The 23,052-nt window shown below is 39.8% G+C and overlaps 1 protein-coding gene across 3 annotated transcripts in view; it reads left to right on the forward strand.

Annotated features, from left to right (window-relative positions):
- Window positions 1-23,052, forward strand: part of robo1 (roundabout guidance receptor 1) — a 922,568-nt gene that overhangs the window by 881,735 nt on the left and 17,781 nt on the right. For all 3 annotated transcript variants that reach the window (XM_062974986.1, XM_062974987.1, XM_062974988.1), the window contains 7 exons: window positions 339-493; window positions 1,723-2,058; window positions 10,728-10,832; window positions 14,729-14,873; window positions 15,062-15,313; window positions 16,282-16,691; window positions 21,516-21,668. In XM_062974986.1, the coding sequence (XP_062831056.1) occupies window positions 339-493; window positions 1,723-2,058; window positions 10,728-10,832; window positions 14,729-14,873; window positions 15,062-15,313; window positions 16,282-16,691; window positions 21,516-21,668 (1,556 nt within the window). The remainder of the gene's footprint in view (window positions 1-338; window positions 494-1,722; window positions 2,059-10,727; window positions 10,833-14,728; window positions 14,874-15,061; window positions 15,314-16,281; window positions 16,692-21,515; window positions 21,669-23,052) is intronic.

Below are 23,052 nucleotides of genomic sequence, written 5' to 3' on the forward strand. Positions count from 1 at the left end.
GAAGCAGCAGCAGCAGCCTTCCTCCTCTTGGCTGCCCGTCCCCTACCCAGAACGTGTAACCCCCGGCGGGCCGGATAATTGGCTTCGGGGGGACGCATGTGGCCCGCGGGCCTTAGTTTGGGGACCCCTGCAGTAAACCATCAGAAAAAAAGAGGCACATGGGCACAAATTTAAGCACTCTGGGTAGCAACTATTTTAGTACACCAAGCTATTATGATCTCAGGATCACTGTGAAGATAAGGTACATTTCCAATACATCACTGTGAACTTTTAAGTATCCAGTTCTTTTCTAAAAATGCAACTAATTAAATGGACATTATTAACTCTGTCTTTTGAAGACCAGGTCTTTTAAACATCAATGAACCTGCTGCTCAGCCATGGCTTGCAGATACATGGCCTAATACTGGGAATAATCATAATGACTGCTCCATCAATTGCTGCACCTCAGGCAATGGAAACAGTGATAGTAACCTCACTACGTATAGTCGGCCAGGTAATTATGTTCATTACTTTAAAATCTTATTTATACCCTATCCTGTTCAGACAGACAACTGTCCATATTTCTCTTTATTGTGCTCCCTGATTCATGGCTGATACTTTAAAACACACAAGAGTTTCTGGTTCTTTCCTAAATGTGATGGTGAGGGATTTAATGTTGATTCTAGGGTATTCCATTTTTCATCCCTCAAAGAAATATCCTCTTTTTTCTTTTCCCTAAAAAACTTTCAATAAATCTAATTAAAAAGAGAGAGAAAGAAATATTCTAAAATTACAGCAGCTATCCAATCAATTTCTGTACCTTTTGTAGAGATGCTCAGCAAAATAATTACTTGCTGTGCTTCATTCCTTCTGTTTTATAAGCTGCAATCTCATTGATACTGTAAATATAAAATGTACTGCTATAGATAGTTCTTACAGCTACAGTAGAGTCTCACTTATCCAACACTCGCTTATCCAACGTTCTGGATTATCCAACGCATTTTTGGAGTCAATGTTTTCAATATATCGTGATATTTTGGTGCTAAATTCATAAATACAGTAATTACTACATAGCATTACTGCGTATAGAACTACCTTTTCTGCCAAATTTGTTGTCTAACATGATGTTTTGGTGCTTCATTTGTAAAATCATAACCTAATTTGATGTTTAATAGGCTTTTCCTTAATGCCTCCTTATTATCCAACATATTCGCTTATCCAACATTCTGCCAGCCCGTTTATGTTGGATAAGTGAGACTCTACTGTATATCATATGGGAGACCAGCATTTTTTCCCCAATGTGCCAACTCTTCGCATATTTCAGCCACGTTTTTCCCACTGGAAGCTCTTCCAAAGAATTTAAAAATAACTATCCAAGGAGGGCTGAGCTTTATCCCCCAAAGAGGTTCATCACCTGGGAAAGCTCCCTTAAAGTTTTTGGTCTCCAACTGGAGCAAATTCACTATAACATTGACATTGGAGCCACTAGCCTCTGTTGATATAAAAATAGCATTATCTGGTCTCTGTATTTTGATCTCCATGTAAAATGTATACGGAGATATAACTTAAGCAGAGCTCAGAATTTAGTGGAATTACAATTTGCTGCAGCCACATTGTAACAAGATTATTTCTGCTTCTGAAAGGCAAATCATAACATTCTGCATACATAAAAAGTAAGCATGTGAAACATAAACTGTGTGTTATAACAGTCCTCTCCCCTTTTCATCTTTCTGTTTTGGACAGCGGATTGCATAGCAAATTACAACAATCAGTTGGAAAACAAGCAAACAAATCTTATGCTGCCTGAATCAACAGTATATGGTGATGTGGACTTAAGCAACAAAATCAATGAGATGAAAACTTTCAATAGCCCAAATCTAAAAGATGGAAGATTTGTCAACCAACCAGGACAGCCTACGCCTTATGCCACTACTCAACTCATCCAGTCAAACATCAGCAATAATGTCAACAGCAGCAGTGGTGATTCAAATGAAAAACATTGGAAGCCAGCTGCACAGCAAAAACAAGAGGGTGCACCAGTTCAGTACAATATCATAGAGCAAAACAAGCTAAACAAAGGTAAATCACATTCAGTATTTTCTTTTTTCTTTATGCACTGGAGAGTTGTTAAGTATTTACTTTTAGGTTCTCAGCTTATAGAAACAAAAATGACGACTTATGTTTTAATCTGTCTGCAATGATTTTGGACCATTTCTAAATCTGATAATTAGCTAATGGAATGCAGAATTTTTCAAGACTGAACCAAACACCGTGGTGCAGACTAGGTCCTTTGTAGATTTAGAAATTCTTAATTAATAGTGTCAAAGAGTTAATTAGCACTACAATAATGTTCAAAGATTGAATTTATTTTAACCAAATAAGCAGCCATATCTTTAAAAAGAATGAAATAGAATATATTTTCACATGGTTTTCAGCTTAATTTAAATTTAATAATAACAATGGAGTGATTGTGTGATACTAAGACTAGATCTTTAATTCATAAAGCAGATGCAAAGCAGAGGCATTTCACTCACATTTAAAAATAGGTCACACTATTCTAACAGTGAATGAAAGATAATTAAACCTACATATTGCTACAAGTGATTACAAAATTGCAAATAAAAACTTGTATCATGGGCAGTGCTAAAGATGGAAGCAGACTAATTTTTAGCACTGTTCTTGCAGTCATGATCCCCTTTCAATCATGAAATAAAATTGTTCTACTGAATCCATCAGCTTAAAAATAAAATTCATGGCCATGTTAACTTGGACCATCGGAATATGCTTTCTATTCCTAAAGGCACATTTCTTTAACATAATATGGGAGGTTTCAAAAAAGAAGTTATGAGATTTCTTACTTACCCTTCAGGGTACCATTCAAATTACTTTAATAACCAGATTTGCAGAATGAAATTTCTGGGGTCTGGTCCTGTTTTGCCTTTGAATTTTTTGAATACACTATAGTTTTCATGATCACCTGGTAATATTGGAATAAAAATAAAAATAATAAAATAAAACTTTATTTATACCCCGTCACCATCTCCCCATGGGGACTCGGGTCGGCTTACATGGGCCAGAGGCCCAAACAACATAAGGACAAAATAAAGCAACATAATACAAATCACAATATAAAAAAGATAAAACAGTAATATAATATATCAATTAAAACAACAATACAAGGATTAAAAATTGCATTTAAAACACATAAATGGTAAGACCGTAATAAATACAGAATAGATTATTAAAAACCCTCTGGGGCTGATTAATTAATGACTGTCTCACCGAAGGCCTGCCGAAACATCCAAGTCTTCAGTTGTTTCCTAAAGGAAGATAGAGAGGGAGCTAATCTAATCTCCCTGGGAAGGGAGTTCCAGAGTCGGGGGGCCATGGCTGAGAAGGCCCTCTCTCTCGTCCCCACCAAACACAGTTGTGAGGAGGGTGGAAGTGAGAGGAGGGACTCCCCGGATGATCTCAGAGATCAGGTGGGTGCATAGGGGATGACGCGGTCACGAAGATAGGCAGGTCCCAAACCGTTTAGAGCTTTATAGGTAGTAACCTGCACCTTGAATTGGGCCCGGAATATTATCGGTAGCCAGTGGAGCTGCTTGAACACGGGGGTTGACCACTCCCTGTAAGCAGCTCCAGTTAGTAACCTAGCTGCCGACCGTTGTACCAACCACAGTTTCCAAACCATCTTCAAGGGCAGCCCAACGTAGAGTGTGTTACAGCAATCCATCCTTGAGGTAACCAGAGCATTTACCACCATGGTCAAGTCAGACTTCTCGAGGTACAGTCGTAGTTGGCGCACTAGCTTTAGCTGTGCAAAGGCCCTCCCGGCCACCGCCGACACCTGAGCATCAAGTGACAGCGATGAATCCAGGAGGGACCCCCAAGCTGCAGACCTGTGTCTTCAGGGGGAGTACGACCCCGTCAAGCACAGGTAGCCACCCTATACCCTGATCAGTCTAACAACTGACCTGGAGGACCTCTGTCTTGTCAGGATTAAGCTTCAGTTTGTTGGCCCTCATCTAACCCATTACAGCTGCCAGACACTGGTCTAGGATCCAAGGGGCTTCCTTGGAGGTAGGTGGAAAAGAGTAGTAGGGTTGAGTGTCATCTGCATAGAGATGGCACTGAACTCCAAAACTCCAGATGACCTCTCCCAGCGGTTTCATGTAGATGTTAAAAAGCATGGGGAAAATAATAGAACCTTGCGGGACCCCACAGGTCAAAGGCCAGGGGTCCGAGCAGGTATCCCCCAGCTTCACCATCTGGGTGAAGGAAGGAGTGGAGCCACTGTAGTGCAGCACCCCCAATCCCCATTCCTGAGAGCCGCCCCAGAAGGATACCATGGTCGATGGTATCGAAAGCCGCTGAGATGTCCAGGAGAACCAACAGGGGCACACTCCCCCTGTCTAGCTCTCCGCAGAGGTCATCCACCAAGGCGACCAAAGCCATCTCAGTGCCATGACCAGGCCTGAAGCCAGAATGGAATAGGTCAAGGTAATCGGTGTCTTCTAAGAATCCCTGGAGTTGAGAGGCCACCACTTGCTCCAGAACCTTGCCTAAAAATGGGAGGTTTGAAATTGGTTGATAGTTTGATAGAATCGAGGAATCAAGGGATGCCTTTTTTAGAATTGGTCTAATAGTTGCCTGTTTTAGACTAGATGGAAATTGCCCTTGTTCCAATTAGGCATTGATAATCTTAAAAAACCAATTGACCAACCCCCCAGCAAGCTTTATAAGCCAGGTGGGACAAGGGTCTAGAACACATGTGGTTGGTCTCATCGCTCCAAGGATCTTGTCCATGTCATCAGGCCGAACAAGCTGAAACGAATCCATCAAAGTTGACTCAACAGTTGCACTAGGTAACTCAACTGGAGCTGTATCAAAATTGGTGTCCAAGTCGGAGTGTAATCGAGCAACTTTATCTGCAAAATGATGCACGAACCCGTGGCATTGAGCGACCGAGTTGTCAAGGGGCTCCTCCCCCTCATGAGGATGAAGGAGCTCCCGGACAACCTGGAACAACTCTGCTGGTCTATTTGTTGCAGATGCGATGTGGGCAGTCGAGAAAGTTTTTCTGGCTGCCTGCAACACCACGGAGTAGGCCTTAATGGAGGCTCTAGCCCGTGTTCGGTCGGTGATGCTCCGAGTCTTCTGCCACCTGCACTCTAGTCCCTGCCTTGCCCGCTTCATCAAGGCCAGCTCCTTGGTGAACCAAGGAGCTGACTTGGCTCTGCAGAGCAGGAGGGGATGTTCGGGGGCAATCGAGTCAAGAGCCCTGGCCATCTCGGTGTTATAGAGATCAACCAGGGTCTTGACAGAATCGTCAGCCAACATGACAGGAAGTTCCCCAAAGAGACATCAGGAATCCATCTGGATCCATAAGTCTCCTGGGGTGGACCATCTTAATCGGTCCACCACCTCTGCAGAGGTTTTGGGTGATGGTAAATCTAACACTGACCAGATGATGGTCGGTCCATGACAATGGAAGGATGTTTTGATCTTCCACACCAACATCTCCCCCGTTCTTCACAAATACTAGGTCTAAAGTGTGTCCAACCTGATGAGTGGGACCAGATATCACTTGGGACAGTCCCATGGTCATGGAAGCCATGAAGTCCTGAGCTGCGCCAGATACGGTGGCATCCACATGGATGTTGAAATCTCCCAGGACAACAGGTTGCTGAGAGACCAACACCAGGCCAGACACCACCTCAGCAAGCTCAGGCAGGGAGACTGCTGTGTCATGGGATGGACGGTACACAAGCAGAATCCCCAAACTGTCCTGGCTCCTCACCCTCAGGTGGACACACTCAAACCCGGTTGATTGAGGAACAGGGCATCTGGTCAGGGGGATGGATTCCTGATAGACCACCACCACCCCACCTCCCCACCCCCCAGGTCTGGCTTGCTGGTGCACCCCATAGCCTGGTGGACAGAACTGGGTAAGATTAACTCCCCCCAGCTCGTCCAGCCAGGTTTCAGTAATGCAGGCCAGGTCAGCCTTTTTTTCCAGGATCAAATCCTGTATTACCGCTGTTTTACCATTGACAGACCTGGCATTTAACAGCAAGACCTTGAACCCGGGGCACCTGTCATGGAGGCTACCTAGCCTAACTTTCCTCAGGGTCGCAAGGACTTTGTTGCACTTCTCCCTGATGGTTTTGACCGCACTTTCCTCTTCCCCACACCACCTCAATGGCTGCCCCCCAACCCCAGTCATCTCCCCCCCCAGGTCCCCCCAGAACAGGAGAGCAGTCGGAAGGGGCTAGTCAGCTCTCTAAGCCTGAACAATCAAAGGATAACCCAACCTGAGGGATTCCTAAAGGGGGGGTTTCATGGGAGGGGGAAAGGGGGGAATCAATTGAAATGTTTGAAGGGGAACTAAAAAGAGGAGGCGTATAAAAATTAATACAGCAGTTTTCCTGGATAGGGACTTGGGCCAGATGAGGGGTGACTGGAGCTTTATCTGATATATCTGAAGAGGATTCTAATGATACTAAACTAGAGGTCGGGATGGAAGACCTTGGAGTGATATTTAAACTAGTTTTTATCTGGGGGGCTGGTCTCAAACCTGTAAGCAGAGGCCGAACCACTGGGTCATATAAGACCCTCCTAATATAAATACCCCAATGATTTAATCTCCAATTGTGTGCCAATACCTCTTCAATTATTGAGTGGTCTTCAAAGGTAATTAATAAACAAAGGGTATGATCTTTACATTGATATTCCTTATGAAGCCAGTCCATACTACTGATCTTAATTTCCATAGGATGTTTATTCAGAATCTGGCCCAAGGACCTCTTTACTGCTCTCTGGGAACACCATCTACCTCTATTTAATTGAGAATCATCAACTTCAAATACTAACTTATTAAATGCAAAGGATGTGTTCAATTACCAAAGGATTACATCAAAAAAGAATAAATGAGTCTATTTGCCATCTGACCCATTTGTCAATATCATGGTTCAGAGGCTGATGACCATATAAATAAATGTATACCTGTTTGTCATAGTGTTGACTGTTTTAGTTATACAGTATTTTAACCTTGAATTTGTAATGCATGTTTTATGGGGATGTTCTGCTTCAGAATTTAGAACATTAAATCAGTAAAAAGAAACTTCTCTTATATAAAATTGAATAAAATACAAGTGGAAGGCTGCAGTTACAGGCATATGTAGTTATGTCAATAGAACAAATGAAAGAGATAAACAGAGGATGCATCTACAATATAGTTAATGCAGTTTGACAGTACTTTTACTACCAAAGCTCAATGCTATGGAATGATGGGAGTTTTAGTTTTACCAGGCCTTTAGCCTTGTCAGTCAAATAGTGCGGGTGCCTCATCAACCCCCATAATTCCCCTGTACTGAGTCATGGCAGTTAAAGTGCTAAGAGTCATTGGATCTGTAATCTCTGCCTCCCTCCTCTGTTCTATAAACTAGATTCATGTATCAATAGGAAACCCATTGTTATTTAATTAACTTCTTTTTTGAATTCAATTCCATGTACATTTTGTTGAGGAGTGATCTATTCTTTATCCTGTGTACCCTATATGTATTGTATACGTCTAGAAATTTTAGGGGAAAAAATCAACCCAAAAAACCTGGATCAACTTATCTATTGATCAATATAAGTACTGCATCCTAAGGCTTACCAAAAAATAAATCATCTTCTCTGAGTAGAATGGCAAAAGGCAAGAGCTTAGTCTGTCCTGGGAGAGCCTAAAAAGAAGCACTCACCCCCTCTATTGTCTCTGCCATGGCACCACCTCTGAAATTTTTGAATGCCTGGATGTGGAAATAGTGGTGACAGGGGTGAGTACACCCCTGAAGTGGCATTGGTACTTTCCCCTCTCCTTGAAATGACCCTCGACTTATCCACATATTATATTAAAATCCATAATTTTGAACCCTAAACCTAACCTTGACTTATACATGAGGTTGACATTGTTGCATCCCTAGGCTGCAGAGACACCTTAAAACCACAACAACAAGAAATAACAATTATAATGAGTTCTCTCTGCATTCTCTCATTTCTATTTCATGTCCAGTGATTGTTTATGGCTTCCTTTTATTTGTTTCATGAAAGGAAAGTTAGGACCTGGTAACATTCTTAGCTATTATAGATATTACATCAGTAAAAAAAATATACTGTATTGTTATCTTTGGCGAATTTTAAGATGACAAAACTTATTAGAAAAGATGATTGTAGGATAAAAGGATAGAGTCAAGCAAGGAAGTCATGGCTGAGCTTTTAAAGACCTGAGCAGGATTGTTAATAGCAAGATGTCCTGGAAACCTCTTATTCCTAGAGCCATCATATGTAGAAGCAATTAACAAATGCATATTTTATCCCTTTGAAAATAAGGTATGTTTTCCAAATAATGTTATTTTAATTAGCAATGCTTTAAATGTTTATCCAGAGCTTTGCCACTAATGAGGGAGCATGTTTCATACAACAGAATGCATTACAGGTGGACTCATATATTAATTAACCATTGATACTTTTCTAAGGAAGATGGAGAAGAATAAGAAACCATCTGAGCATTTACAAATAGCTAGATGGAGCACTTCTGCATTTCAGACTATGGATAGCTTTTCACTTGTAATAATATTAGAATTACTGTATATACTCGAGTATAAGCCTAGTTTTTCAGCTCTTTTTTTAAGACTGAAAAAGCCCCCCTCGGCTTTATACTCAGGTGAGGGTCCTGGCTGGTTTATATTTGAGTCAGCTTATACTCAAGAATATATGGTACATTCATTATTTTTCTCTATTATTGTTGCTACTGTTACATTTATTTTACTCTATTATTATTATTATTATTATTATTATTATTATTATTATTATTATTATATTTATTATTTCACTCTGATCTTATTATTATTATTATTATTATTATTATTATTGCATTTTTTATTTTACTCTTTATTATTACATGTATTATTTTCCTGTATTTATATTATTATTATTACATGTATTATTTTACCCTATTAAAAGGATACATATTAAGCACATTTACATTGAAGAAGATGAAAATAATGATTTGATCAGCCTTATTTTAAATTTCAGCTTTATGTAAATATTCAAAAACATTTAACCTACTGATGCCTCAATTAATGTAATTTTATTGGTATCTATTTTTATTTCTGAAATTTACCACCCTTGGCTTATACTGGAGTCAATGTTTTCCCAGGTTTTTTTGTGGAAAAATTAGGTGCCTCGGCTTAAATTCAGGTCGGCTTATACTCGAGTATATGCGGTAGTTTTATTTATAGAATCATAGAATAGTAGAGAGCCATTTTAATGTAGCGGCTTGATTTTAATGTGGCTCGGTTGGTGGGGACGAGGGAGCGGGCCTTTTCAGTAGTTGCTCCCAGGTTCTGGAAGTCCCTCCCGGGGGAGATCAGGCAGGCACCCACCCTTGCTTCCTTTAAAAAGCAGCTCAAAACCTGGCTTTTTCGCTGGGCCTTTGAATAACTGAGTCCCCTTGTCTAAAAGTCAGATCAATAACACCTTTGTTTGCACAGGTCCCTTTTCTCACAACAAATTGGCCGGCCGTCTCCCTCTCCTTAGGTCCTGGGATGTTTACACTTTGTCCTTTGACCCAAAGCACTTTAGAACTATGTCATTGCACTTTAGTTTAGGTAGCCCCGTCATGCCATCCCTCCACCAACCTGGTGGTCCATTTTATCTTACTTTATTTTAACTGTTTTTATTTTTAACTGATTTATATGTTAATTGAGTTTTTATGATTTACTGGATTGTTTTGGTTAAGGTAACTGTTTGTATAACTGCTGGTTTTTACTGTCTTTGTATTTTAATGTGTTTTAACTGATCTATTGTTTTGTATTTCGGGCTACCGTAGCTGCCCCGAGTCCCTGCCGGGAGATGGTGGCGGGGTAGAAAAATAAAGTATTACTATTATTATTATTATTATTATTATTATTATTATTATTATTATTATTGCTGTAGTAGAATTCAAATAGACTATTAATGAGTAGCAGCAGCCCTCCCAGGGTTTGACAGTGGTCAGTGTGGTGCAAGAAAGAATATGGAAAGATGTAGGTAAACTGTTATGCCTCATCTGCCCAATGTAGCATCTCAGCAATTGTGTCTACATTGTTCGAGCAATCCGTGGTTACGGAGACCTTTAAGCATATCTGAAATCTGTCCTCCAGACTACTGTATTGATTAAAAACCTATATGCTGTTTAGGAAGCTCTGTTTCCTAAGAAATGCTTCTGCAGATTTCAAGCACTTAGTCACATTGGCTGAGATTCTAGATCAGCTACTTAGTTGTTCCTGTTCTGACTTTCTCCCTTGCCCCCAATCCCGTGTTACTGGGCATCAGCCACTGTAAGTTGCAGAGGTCTGTTCTCCTATTGATCAGGACACATCAGACTAATCACTTCTTCCCACAAGCAGTCCTCATGCTTTAACCCAGTAGTTCCCAACCTTTGGTTCTCCAGGTGTTTTGGACTTCAGCTCCCACAATTCCTAATAGCTGGTAAGCTGGCTGGGATTTCTGGGAGTTGAAGTCCAAAACACCTGGAGGACCAAAGGTTGGGAACTACTGCTCTAACCAAAAGAAGATCCCTTCTTCCAATTCTTCCTTTCACCAGAGATTGCTCACAGATGGGAGGTAGAGGGAGGTGTTTTTTTCTGCAGAATATTAGTCTGTATTCTGGAAACCACCAAACTGAAGGAAATATAAACTTGTCTTTATTAAATCTACAGATTACCGAGCAAATGATAATGCCCAAACCATCCCATACAATCAAAATTATGATCAAAATACAGGAGGGTCTTACAATAGTTCAGATCGAGGAAGTAGTACGTCTGGTAAGTATGAGCACAATTTAGTAAATTATAAGGCTTTAACTGATCCTTGAAACAATGGCATATCATCATGAATGGTTAGCAGGTTTTTCTAAAGTTTAAAATACAAATAAACCAAGAGTGATCATAATTTCACAAATGTTCTTCATTTCCCATGAGAGAAAGAGATGATTAAATAGATTTTAGCCTTGATATGTTTTTAGTGATTGATTTTTAATGTATTGAGTTATTTGCTGTTTCATGTTTGTATGGCATCAAATTGTTGCTGATTCATATGTGAGCCACTCTGAGTTCCCTTCGGGGTGAGAATGGTGGGGTGGAAATACGACAAATAAATAAATAAATTTAATAAGCAGGAAGACAAGTGCACTTTTTAACCAATGGGAACAGAGCATTTTCGAGTCCTTTGCCCAAAGCAACTAAGGCAGTGCTCCTTGTTTTGCTCTGTACTGACAATGAAAACCTAGCACAACAAGATCGGACCCTATACCAGATAGTGAGATCAGTGTGAGAAACAGATTGCAATGCACACTGTATTTAATGGTTAATTTCATTAGGAGGGCAACTAAAATGATCAAAGGTCTGGATAACATGCCCTATGAGAAGCAATTTAAAAAACTGGGTATGTTTAGCCTGCAGAAAAGAAGGTTGAGAGGAGACATGATAGCCATGTAGAAATATTTGAAAAGATGCAATAAGGAAGAGGGAGCAGGCTTGTTTTCTGCTGTCCTGGGTACTAGAATTCCGAGCAATGCGTTCAAATTACAAGAAAGGATATTCCAACTGAACGTTAGGAAGAATTTCCTGACTGTAAGGGCTGTTGAGCAGTGGAACTCCCTGCCTCTGAGTGTAGTGGAGGTGCCTTCTTTGGAGGCTTTGATTGTGCTTTCCCTGGATGGCAGTGGGTTGGGCTAGGTGTCCCCTGTGATCTCTTCCAACCATCTGATTCTATGATTTATATGCCACCTTTCCACTGCTGAAGTGTAGCACTCAAATCTACACCATCATTCCTATCCAAAGTAAATTTCTTTCAGCAAGATGAACATTCAGATTACATCGAACACTGCCCAGTATTCAGTGGTGCCATTCACTTGGCACCAATACTATCTCTGAATTATGCACAACAACACATGCAACCTACTTGTGCAACTAGGAAAATGGACCTCCATAAGCAGTTTTCCAATATGAGTGTTTAATTACATTAAATTACCTTTCCATAGAATATGGCTGGTAAACACAAACCCATTGAAATCAGTATTGGCAGAGATAGACAGAACATGTTTTTAAATATTCATGGGGACATGTCAATTATATTCCATTCCTGTTCCAATAAATAGTGAATGTGCAGAAATATTACCCAGCATCCTTAGCTATATTTAAAGAACTGTGTTGCCATACAGCCCACCAATACAACAAGTCACTGAGTCTCTGAAAGTCAAGGGATCACAGAATAACTCCCCTCTTCATTCAGTGTTAGATTAATGAGGGTTTCATTTGCCATAGATAAAATGCATTGTCTCCTCAGCAGTCATTGTCTTGCTCACATGATCTGTTAGTGTCACAGCTAAGAAAAAAATCTTTAAAAAGAACAATGAAGCAGCAACTGCCTGTATTTGTGAGCAAATGAGCACAAACAAGTAAGGGGGGGGGCATTTTCTCAGACACTCTCCCGCCCCCCAGCCTTGCTTTACCCTTGCATTTTGACACAGCTTTTCACAATTGAATAGGAAATGTTGCAGTTTGTTTACAGCTCAATAATTTTAATAAACAATAAGATTTTCCTTGGGTCCAGCCTCTTACATTTATATATAGAACATATATGGAATTTGGGATATGACAAATGTCAGTTCCACTGTCACTCCATCAAAATCTTTTTTTCTTCCATGTGGTTTCTACAAATATTGTTTACAATGAAGTATCTATTTTTTCATAATAATGGAATTGATGTAACAACAGCAGTAGGTAAGAGTTGGAAACTGAAATGTTTAAAAAAAAATGAAAATGTTTGCTATTTTTTTTACTAGAATTACTGCAAGGCAAAACATTTTCGAATCTGTGCAGTACAAGCCCGGGAAATACTTTGTAATATATCATACTGAATTGTCATGAGGCATCTGTTCTTTCCTTTTAAAATGCACGTTTCATCTATCCCTATTAAAAACTGATCTGTTTCAACAAAAATAATAATCATATTTCATGTTAAATAAAACGAATTTAACTCCTTTATGTTTGAGGGATGAGATGATGATGGCTTAATCAATGATGGCTTAAGATCCTGGATTATGGAGACATTGCATAAAACTTCTGCCCAATGAAACTACACATTTTCTCAGCCATCCCCTTCCAAAATCCACCCTTTTCCTTGCTTCTGTTCTCACTCCTGCCTGTTCTCACTCCTAGGGAGGGCTAGGACTTTTCTAGATGAGCAATTTAAAGGCCCATCCCTAAACTACAAACTCATGAATTTTGCAGGAAGCAGTCACTGCAGAATTCTGGGGTTTGTAGATTAGGGATCTCATTCCCTACTCATTCAGAGAAGCCTTGGGACTCCCTAAACTACAAACCCCAGAATTCTGTAGGAGGCAGTCATAGCATTTAAAGTGGATTAAAGTAGAAAAATGCTCAAGTGTGATGAGAATAGCTGTAACTCATAGATGACATAGCAGGCTACTCAGCACTGTTCTGCTGTATGGTTCCCATCAGTTCTTTGTGTAACCCTTATTTGTCTCTGTCTGCAAGCAAATTCCATCACTTCTTTACCTGTGTGCATACTTACGTGTTAGGAAAAGACAAAGGTGCACATTAAGATCGAGAATGTGAAGATTGCTAAACCACACCTACCTTCATAGTCTAGATCTAATGCAGTTTTTCTATTTATCTGTACAGACAGCTCTTACTAAAGAACTGAGTAAAAATGCTTGAAATAAATACATATAACTACATAAAATGTATCAAAAAATCAAGCATTAAAAAAGCTATAATTGAAATTTAGCATGCCAGTAAGTACAAGCATGCCTAGAAGTGTACAAATTAGTAGAGTATCTCTCAAGTGCCAATTTTGATTAAATCTCATTTCAGATTTCCACTCCAAGTGTATCAGCACCTGAATAATTGGTCTTTTCTCCAAAGCTGCTCACATGGCTACTGCTTATATCACTCTACTCTAAGCCATAATTTTCCATGATGAGTGGTTGAAAACATTTATGACATACTTCTTTCTGCTACTTTTATTGTGGGTTATTTTAGTTCTTTCAGTAATTCTTTTCAACTGCACCTGCCATTTGGAATACGTTTAGTAACCTGATTGTGCCTAAAACATTTCATTGGACAAGTATAAATTATATATTGTCACTTACTTAACACTGGAACACTAATAGATTGTATCTTTATGACATTGTGTGTTACGTTTTAGTAATTAAATAACAGGAAAATATTTTGGAGACACGATCTACAGTTCATTTGTTTTAGAGGATAATCTATAATACAATTAATAGCTGTAGAAAGATTGTGTTAATTATATTGCTTGTAAAGTTCATTTATAGCTCTAATGTGCTTCATACATTTATAATTCAATTTATTAGCATTTTGTATGTGTGTTAAAATTCATTACAGAAAATGATGTATAATATAAAAGTAAAAAAAAATATTACACTGAAAACACAATTATTAATATAAACATAATGTGTTTGTAGTCATTAAATGTTTAGATGCCTACAGAGTCCAGTAGAAACCAACATTAGTAACAAGCATTACTTAAAATATTACATATTCTGAATAATGTAAGCATGAATAATCATCTAATGAACCCTTGGATACATTTTTCAGAAGATGGTATTAAAGGACTGATGAACAATTTATTCCAGTGACTACTTCATAATGATATTAATATTTCTTCATAGGGAGCCAAGGGCATAAAAAGGGTGCTAGAACCCCTAAAGCATCAAAGCAAGCTGGTATGAATTGGGCCGACCTACTTCCACCACCCCCTATCCATCCTCCTCCACATAGTAATAGTGAAGAATATAGCCTATCTGTGAATGAAAGGTAAGTGGCAAAAATAATTCATGAATAAATATTTTGCTGATGTAATGACATAAATTCACTTAATTCAGTGAAGGAAAGGATTCGTAATGGCATAGAGTAGATTTCAGTCTTTAAACTAATTGAAGGGAATATGTTATATGTTAACTCAAGCATATGTTCTATATTTATATTACTCAATGCATTCTTAGCTATGACCAGGAGATCCCATGCCCAGTACCACCAGCTAGGATATATTTACAGCAGGATGAACTGGAAGAAGAAGAAGAGGATGAAAGAGGTCCCACGCCACCAGTTCGAGGAGCAGCTTCATCTCCAGCCGCAGTGTCCTACAGTCATCAGTCAACTGCCACACTCACTCCTTCCCCACAAGAAGAACTCCAGCCAATGTTACAAGATTGCCAAGAGGAAATAGGGCACTTGCAGCACCCACAAGATCGGAGGTGTGTTGCTAAAATATTATCAGTCATAATTTTAAAAAATTTATGATGCTAACTCATATCCTAGATGCAGTTCTTCTATTGTTACATCTCGAAGAAAATTCAGAGTGGCAATTAAAATGCTTTTATTATAGTCTCTATTGGCCTTCCATTGGTTTGGAAGCCAAGACTTATGACAAGCGGCTTAGGGAGCTGGATATGCTTACCTTGGAGAAAAGAAGGCTGAGAGGGGACAGGATGTCTATGTTTAAATATTTGAAATGATGTCACATTCAGATATGTTCCCCAAAATTATGTGTTTATCTAAAATGAAAAGAGAGACTTCAGATTTATATAATTATTTCTAATGGAACACTGAGGTTCATCAACCAGAGCTAGTTATAAAAGACATTCAATCACATGCAGTCATGCCGGCCACATGACCTTGGAGGGATCTACGGACAACGCCGGCTCTTTGGCTTAGAAATGAAGATGAGCACCAACCCCCAGGGTCGGTCATGACTGGACTTAACGTTAGGGGAAACCTAAACCAATCAGAATGAATGGATTTGTTTTGGATCCCATAACTGAATCAGTCCCTCAATAATAATAATTCAAAGCTTGTTGTCCCAAGCTTTATTAATTTCAGAAGTACAGTTTAGGGTTTCTCAAACCCAATTACAAAAATTTTGTTTGAGAAATCCTGGCACATCTATTGCAAGTCACTCAGGTCAATCCATCAATCTACTAGAGCCATATCTATCTTCTGCCCATGTACAATTTAAACAAGGTTTCTGTAATCTACTACCTGCTCCTCACTCCACAAGATGAGTTGTCACCTCTCCCCATTTTAATCATTAAGTAAGGTGAATCACGTTCCCACTTTGTATAGTGGTCAACTAGTTTTGTCACAAGAATGTACAAAAAGAAGAAAATATAAATTAATAAAAATGAACACAAATATTAACACTTGACAGTTTATTTGTTAACAGGCGTCAACCTGTGAGTCCTCCTCCACCGCCACGGCCAATTTCTCCACCACATACCTATGGCTATATTTCGGGGCCTCTTGTATCAGACATGGATACTGATGCACCAGAAGAGGAAGAAGATGAAGCAGACATAGAAGTTGCAAAGATGCAAAACAGAAGGCTTCTTTTGCGTGGCCTTGAGCAAACGCCTGCTTCCAGTGTGGGAGATCTTGAGAGTTCAGTGACAGGTTCCATGATCAATGGATGGGGTTCAGCTTCAGAAGATGACAACATTTCAAGCGGACGATCTAGTGTTAGCTCATCAGACGGATCCTTTTTTACAGATGCAGATTTTGCACAAGCTGTTGCAGCAGCAGCAGAATATGCTGGTCTTAAAGTAGCAAGGCGTCAAATGCAAGATGCTGCAGGAGGTTTGTTCTCAGTCAGTCATTCCTAATATTTGATCTGGGATAATCCATTAGATATATGATCAGTGTGTTTTGGTGAAAATTATTTCTAAAATACACCTCAATTGAGGATATGCATGTGAATATGCATATCTGTTTACAGGGGTTTTTTTGGTCCATTTTTTCGTGTCAGGAGTGACTTGAGAAACTGCAAGTCGCTTCTGGTGTGAGAGAATTGGCCATCTGCAAGGACATTGCCCAGGGGACACCCAGATGTTTGATGTTTTATCATCCTTATGGAAGGCTTCTCTCATGTCCCCAAATGGGGAGCTGGATCTAATAGAGGGAGCTCACTTGCTCTCCCCGGATTCAAACCACCGGCGGCTACTTCTGTTTACAGTGAGACATCAAAACAATTTCTGGAAAATATATAATGAACTTTGGCAAATCCTAGATTGCTCGCTTTTTTATTCATTGTGCTTTCACATCCAGCTAAAAGAAATACTTTTTAAAACCGCACACTTGCACATTGATGAGTCTTACCAAAAAAAAAACTACAAAAGCAAGAAGAGAGATTATATTTAAACAACACATCCTTACTATTTGAGTCCATGAAAACAGGCTTATGTACTCCCGGTGTTTTCAGAGTACATGATTAAAAGAGGGAGGGGGGAAGTAATATTGTAATATTCATAACATTTTTAAACATCCATTCACTAAAATATTCACTAGGCTCCAACAAGCAAAGGTAAAAAGAAGTACCAAAACACTGTCATTAACTATAGAAATGATGTAGCTCAAAATAATGGTGCCATGTGAATTAGTTTAAATACGAGATCAAACAAAACTATAACCATCTTTTCATTCTCCTTCCAGTTCTCTAGAGAAATAATATATTTTAAAATACAAGTAGCCATACTTTTTTAATAATTTGAAGATTCTTTTGTAATGTTGATATTTTCTCAGGGCCGGTTGATTATAAGCGGCCCGTAGCGCCACCGATGCCTCTGCTGTTGGCGCGGGGCTTCAATCCCCGCGCCCGCGCCAAACCGCTCAAAACAGATAGGCCATTTTGCCCTTAGTTTGTAGACTAAGGGCCAAATGGGCTATCTGTGCTGTGCGCATGCGCACAGCCAGATAGGCCTTTTTGCCCTTAGTCTACAAACTAAGGGCAAAAAGTCTTATCTGGCTGTGCGCATGCGCACAGCACAGATAGGCCATTTTGCCCTTAGTCTACAAACTAAGGGCAAAATGGGCTATCTGGCTGTGCACATGCGCACAGCCAGATAGGCCATTTGGCCCTTAGTTTGTAGACTAAGGGCAAAATGGCCTATCTGTGCTGTGTGCATGCGCACAGCACAGATAGGCCATTTGGCCCTTACTTCCTGGTCGCGGCCAGGGCACGCTGGGCGGGGGGCGGGGCCAACTCTGGCCCCACCTCCCGCACTATTCACCTTGGCCCCGCCTCCCACGCAGCGTGGGAGGTGGGGCCAGGGCACGCTGGGCGGGGCCAGGGCGTGGGAGGCGGGGCCGGTGGCGGGGGCGCTTTTCAGCACCCCCGCTTAACATTGAAAAATATCTCCGGCCGGCCCTGTATTTTCTCTTGGTTTTTTTTTTCTGCAAGAACATCAGAGGGGTGGTTTAAGATGTGCATCTGTCAATACATATAAAATGCACATAGCTAGATTACCTACAGGCCCTTATTCCTTCAGGAAAACAAATTCTCCTTTGTAAGGAAATTTAGGGTAAAAATCTTTATGTGCATCCTGCTTTTAGTTTGTAATATGATGCAAACATGGGACCATCATAATCTAGCAGACTAGGTCCATAAAAATGTGGAAACTCAGGGGACATCCCTCAAAATATTCTTTGCATAGTATAAAGCCAAAGTGCTAAAGTTTTTGGAACTGACCTAGCAAAGTGGTGATTCTATTTTGAACTCTCAAGTAATACATTGTCAGTTACAGAAATTTACAAAGGCTTAAGATTGGTGCTGGCCATTTCTATTGTGAAGTTTGATGGCACTCAACAAAAGTCAAAGAAATGCAGTTCAGGTAGAGGTCTTCACTTCTCAGCAGTATCTAGAGATTGATAATTTCTCAAAATTCAGATTGGTTATCTCAAATTCAAGTTGTTTCAAATAATCCTATCCGATTTGTCATTGATCCACTCTTTTGGGCTTCATGCAAATCTACCATTTGCCAAAAAATATACTCCTGTGCTTTTCTTTTCCCTTTCTGGCCAAATAGCTTAACCACTGATTCATCCCATTGCGTACAAGGTCTGCCCAAGGGTCTCTTGTGGTCTCTTGGTATCCAGTTCGTTAGTCGACATGTCCATCTGTTGTCTTTTATTCGTGCTATATGCCCTGCCCATCATCTTTTTGCTTCCTAGATTTCATTGACCACATCATGTAGCCTGGTTCTTTGACACAGCTCTTATTACTGACTTTATCTCTTATTGTCACACCACACATCCTTCTTTCCATTGTTCTCTGAGTCGCCGCCAGTTTTTCATCCTCTAACTTTGATGTTGCCCATGCTTCAGATGTGTATAACATTGCTGGTAAGACTAGTGTTGAAAATATCTGCTTTGATCTTCATTGGCAGTTTATAATCTGTTAGCACTGTCCAGTTTCTATTAAAAGCTGTCCAAGCAGCCTTATGTCTTCTTACCCATTTACCATTTGCCAAATTATTCGACTGTATTTGTTGACCAAGATATACATATTCAGTAACTTCTTCAATTTCATCTCCGTTTATAATGATGTGGCCCTGGACACACTGCTCATTTTTCATTCATTTCATTTTCTTTATTTCCAGTCCTACTAATTTTGAGAGTCAAGCTAGTTGCTGGAGATCATGTTGTAAGTCTTCCGGATATTTTGTGAAAAGGATGCCATTGTCTGTGAAGGGGAGAAAGTTGCTCACCATCAATTGAAATTCCGCCTTTAAATTAAATTTTTCGGAAGAGGCTTTCTAAAGTCGCCGCAAACAGTTTTGGTGATATTGTGTCTCCTTGTCGTACTCCTTTGTTTATTCTGATATAGCACACTTCTGACAACAGTTTAATATCTGATCTGCACCTTGTATTGATACCTTTTATGATGTACACATAGGCTTGGTGCACAACATTAAGGATATCATTTATCTCAACTAGTTGAGTTGAAGGCCTTTTGGTAATCAACAAAAGCAAGACAAACTAGAACTCAATATTCTCTGTTTTTTTCCAGTAGCTGTTTGACTGCATGGATGTGATGAAGGGTGGGGTAGCCATGTCTGAATCCCACTCTATAGTGATTTCCACATTTTGATATATTATTTGTAGCAGGATCTCTGTGAACAGTTTATATAGTTGAGAGAGGAGTGTAATAGGACAATCGTTGCTAAGGATTTTTTTATTTCCTTTCTTCATTAGAAGTGTGTATTCAGACATTGTCCAATCTTTAGGTTAGATGGCACTTCATAAGTATTGTGTAAAACATTTTGCAATAGCGTTTAGAAGGTTATAACCTCCCTGCTTTAGGTGCTCTATTCTTATTCCGTTCTTTCCTAGTCATTTAGCTGGCTTCATTATATGTATGGCCGCATCTACCTCACTCAATAATACTATCGGGATTTCTTCTGTCTCAACATGTGGTTTGACTTTGACTACCTGCATTTTGGAATTGTATAAGTTGTTGTAGAAGTGTTCACATATCTGTTTCATTTCTAAACCATCCGTTCAAATAATTAGGAGATCTCAATTTTGCTAAATAAATTTGAAAGCTCAGAAAGATTGTCTGCCCATTCTGTCTAGCCCCATTCTGAAAATCTAAGGCAGTGGCTTTCAAAGTGTGCTTCGTGGAGCGCTTGGGCATACTGAAGGGCTCTGTGGTTCCCTCCCCTTCCTCCCCTTCAAGCTTTCCCTCCTCAGGTAGAGAAACTGTACAAAGAGACATGAGGCAGATTGCCATTTATAGATAGTGAAAATGTAACAATTATTAAAATATTGCATAATATATCTTCAGGCTATGTAGTATGGAAAGGCTGCATATGAAACATACACAAATTTTGTGTTAAGACTTGGGTTTCATTTCCAAGATATTTCATTATGTACCTTAATGAAAATACAAGTACAGTAGAGTTCCGGTTATCCAAGATAAAGGGGCGGGCACAATCTCAGATAACCGAACTGCTCAGATAATAGGGATGCCCTATTATCCCTCCCGGCAATCTGGTTTAGGGAAGCGCCCCGCGATCGCTGCTGCCTAGCAACGCTTGCAGGGTGTTTCCCAAGGTGTGAGGGCTCGCTGAGGGACATCCCTGTGCCGAGGGCTTGCAGAGGGATGAGCCCCATCCCTTGGTGAGCCCTCGCTCCTTGGGAAGCACCCCATGAGTGTTGCTAGGCAGCAGCAATCGCGGGGTGCTTCCTCCTCCCTCTCCCTCTCCTTCTCTCGAACTCAAGAGAAGGAAAGGGAGAGGGAGGGGCAGCCCCGGCGGCGCCTCAAATAATACAGAGTCTCGGTTAACCGGAACTCTACTGTATTCCAAAAAAATTTTAAAAGCCTAAACACATCTGGTTCCAAACATTTTGGAGAAAAGAACAGCAACTTATTCCTATTTCCCATGCATGTGAAAACTAGTCCAACCTGAAACCTACAAAAGCAGAGAGCAAGAAAATTTTGAACGCTGCCTACTATGTTTAAATGTGATTATTGTGGAATATTATGTCCCCGATAATGTGTAATGGGGAATCATGTTAGTGTTGTTCATTATACAACAAGATTTTCATTCACAGAATGGAGAAGCAATTTCTCTTTCAGAGAAACTAAATAAATTGAGATGCTGTGTGCTGCTTTCATTCCAGGTCGTAGACATTACCATGCTTCACACTGCCCTAGGCCCACCAGCCCCATCTCTACTGACAGCAACATGAGTGCTGCTGTAATTCAGAAGGTCCGACCTGCCAAAAAGCAAAAACACCAGCAAGGACATCTGCGCAGAGAAGTCTACACAGATGGTAAATACTGTCATTCGATTTGCATTCTTCTTTTGGGCACAGAAATATTTTTATAAAGCTAATTGAAAAGCAGCTTGTATTTCTATTGCTATTCTCATTCAACACAGCACATAGTAAGCATTGCCTTTGTTTTCAGCCTGTCCTGAATTCTCTGGAACATACATACATAAAAAGTGTACTTGTTCTCTGTAATTCCCTAATCAACTATTAAATATCACTGTGTTGGAGAGCAGACACCACAAATGAGTACAACAATGGCAAATAATGCATGCATGAGATTAAAATCTTCATTAAAATAAATCCTCTATAGTGTAATTTCCGCCCTCAAAGAAACAATTTAACATTCAAATAGAAGTCAGAGAACACATTGAATTTTAATCCTAACCATAGTATTGTTCCATGTGGTTACTATGTGCACCAAAAGGCGAAACCTAATCATCTCTTCTCATGCCTTCACACACAATATCGACTCCTGCTGAAAAGGTAATGCTTGTATTCTCTGGGGAGCACAGAAGGATAATGCAAACATTGTGATGTTGTCTAGAGAGAGCCTTTAATGAAAATGCCTCAGGAGGGCCAGCTTTTATTAAACCACCACCTTTCAGTTTCATAAAACAACCAAAGGCATTTGTTGGAAATTTACGTGAGCTATATTCCCAAAGATTTACACATCATGTCAAGTTTTCTAAATTCACTAAAAGGGATCAAGGTGGTAGCAAAAGCATTGCATACACACACCCTGCAATACTCAACAACAACAATCTGATTAGGACTTTCATTACCAGTCAGAATTTTTTCAAAGAGAGGCATCATTTGCCATTATCATATGAAAGCCTAATATTATAGATACTTATCCAGGGTTACAAGAAGGGGTTTTCAAGCCACTTCTCCCTGTGATTCCTGCCACTTGACAGAAAAATTTAATACAAAGCGCACAGCATGATGAGCAAAAGTAATTTTGCAATGAGTGGTTGTCCATGCTATTATCTGTACTTTATTCTGAGTATTTTCTCTCAGTAACGTCTATCTGATATTAGACTACATTAAATAGTGGCATGACACAATGCACCTGGGCCTCTTGGCTTCTGCCCAGGCTCCTTTTGTCAGTGAAACCGAATTGTCAGAGTATTATCTGATTTCAAGAGGTTATTAAAGCAGGTTTTTGCGTGCTTGTTTAGGTGGGTTTTTTGGTTTGGTTGGTTTTTGTGTAGAGAAAGAATAAATGGTATAAATTCCCAAACTATGCCAGGAAGTATATATTTATGGAGCCCCCATGATGGCCTTTTGCAAGAATTTATAGATGTTTTAACAAGTTATATTAGTTTTACTGGTGAGGCTCTATATGAAAAATTGACTAAGCATCAAACCTTGATACGGATAGATC

Source organism: Anolis carolinensis, chromosome 3 (genome assembly GCF_035594765.1).
Source record: "Anolis carolinensis isolate JA03-04 chromosome 3, rAnoCar3.1.pri, whole genome shotgun sequence".
In the NCBI taxonomy this organism is placed as follows: domain Eukaryota; kingdom Metazoa; phylum Chordata; class Lepidosauria; order Squamata; family Dactyloidae; genus Anolis; species Anolis carolinensis.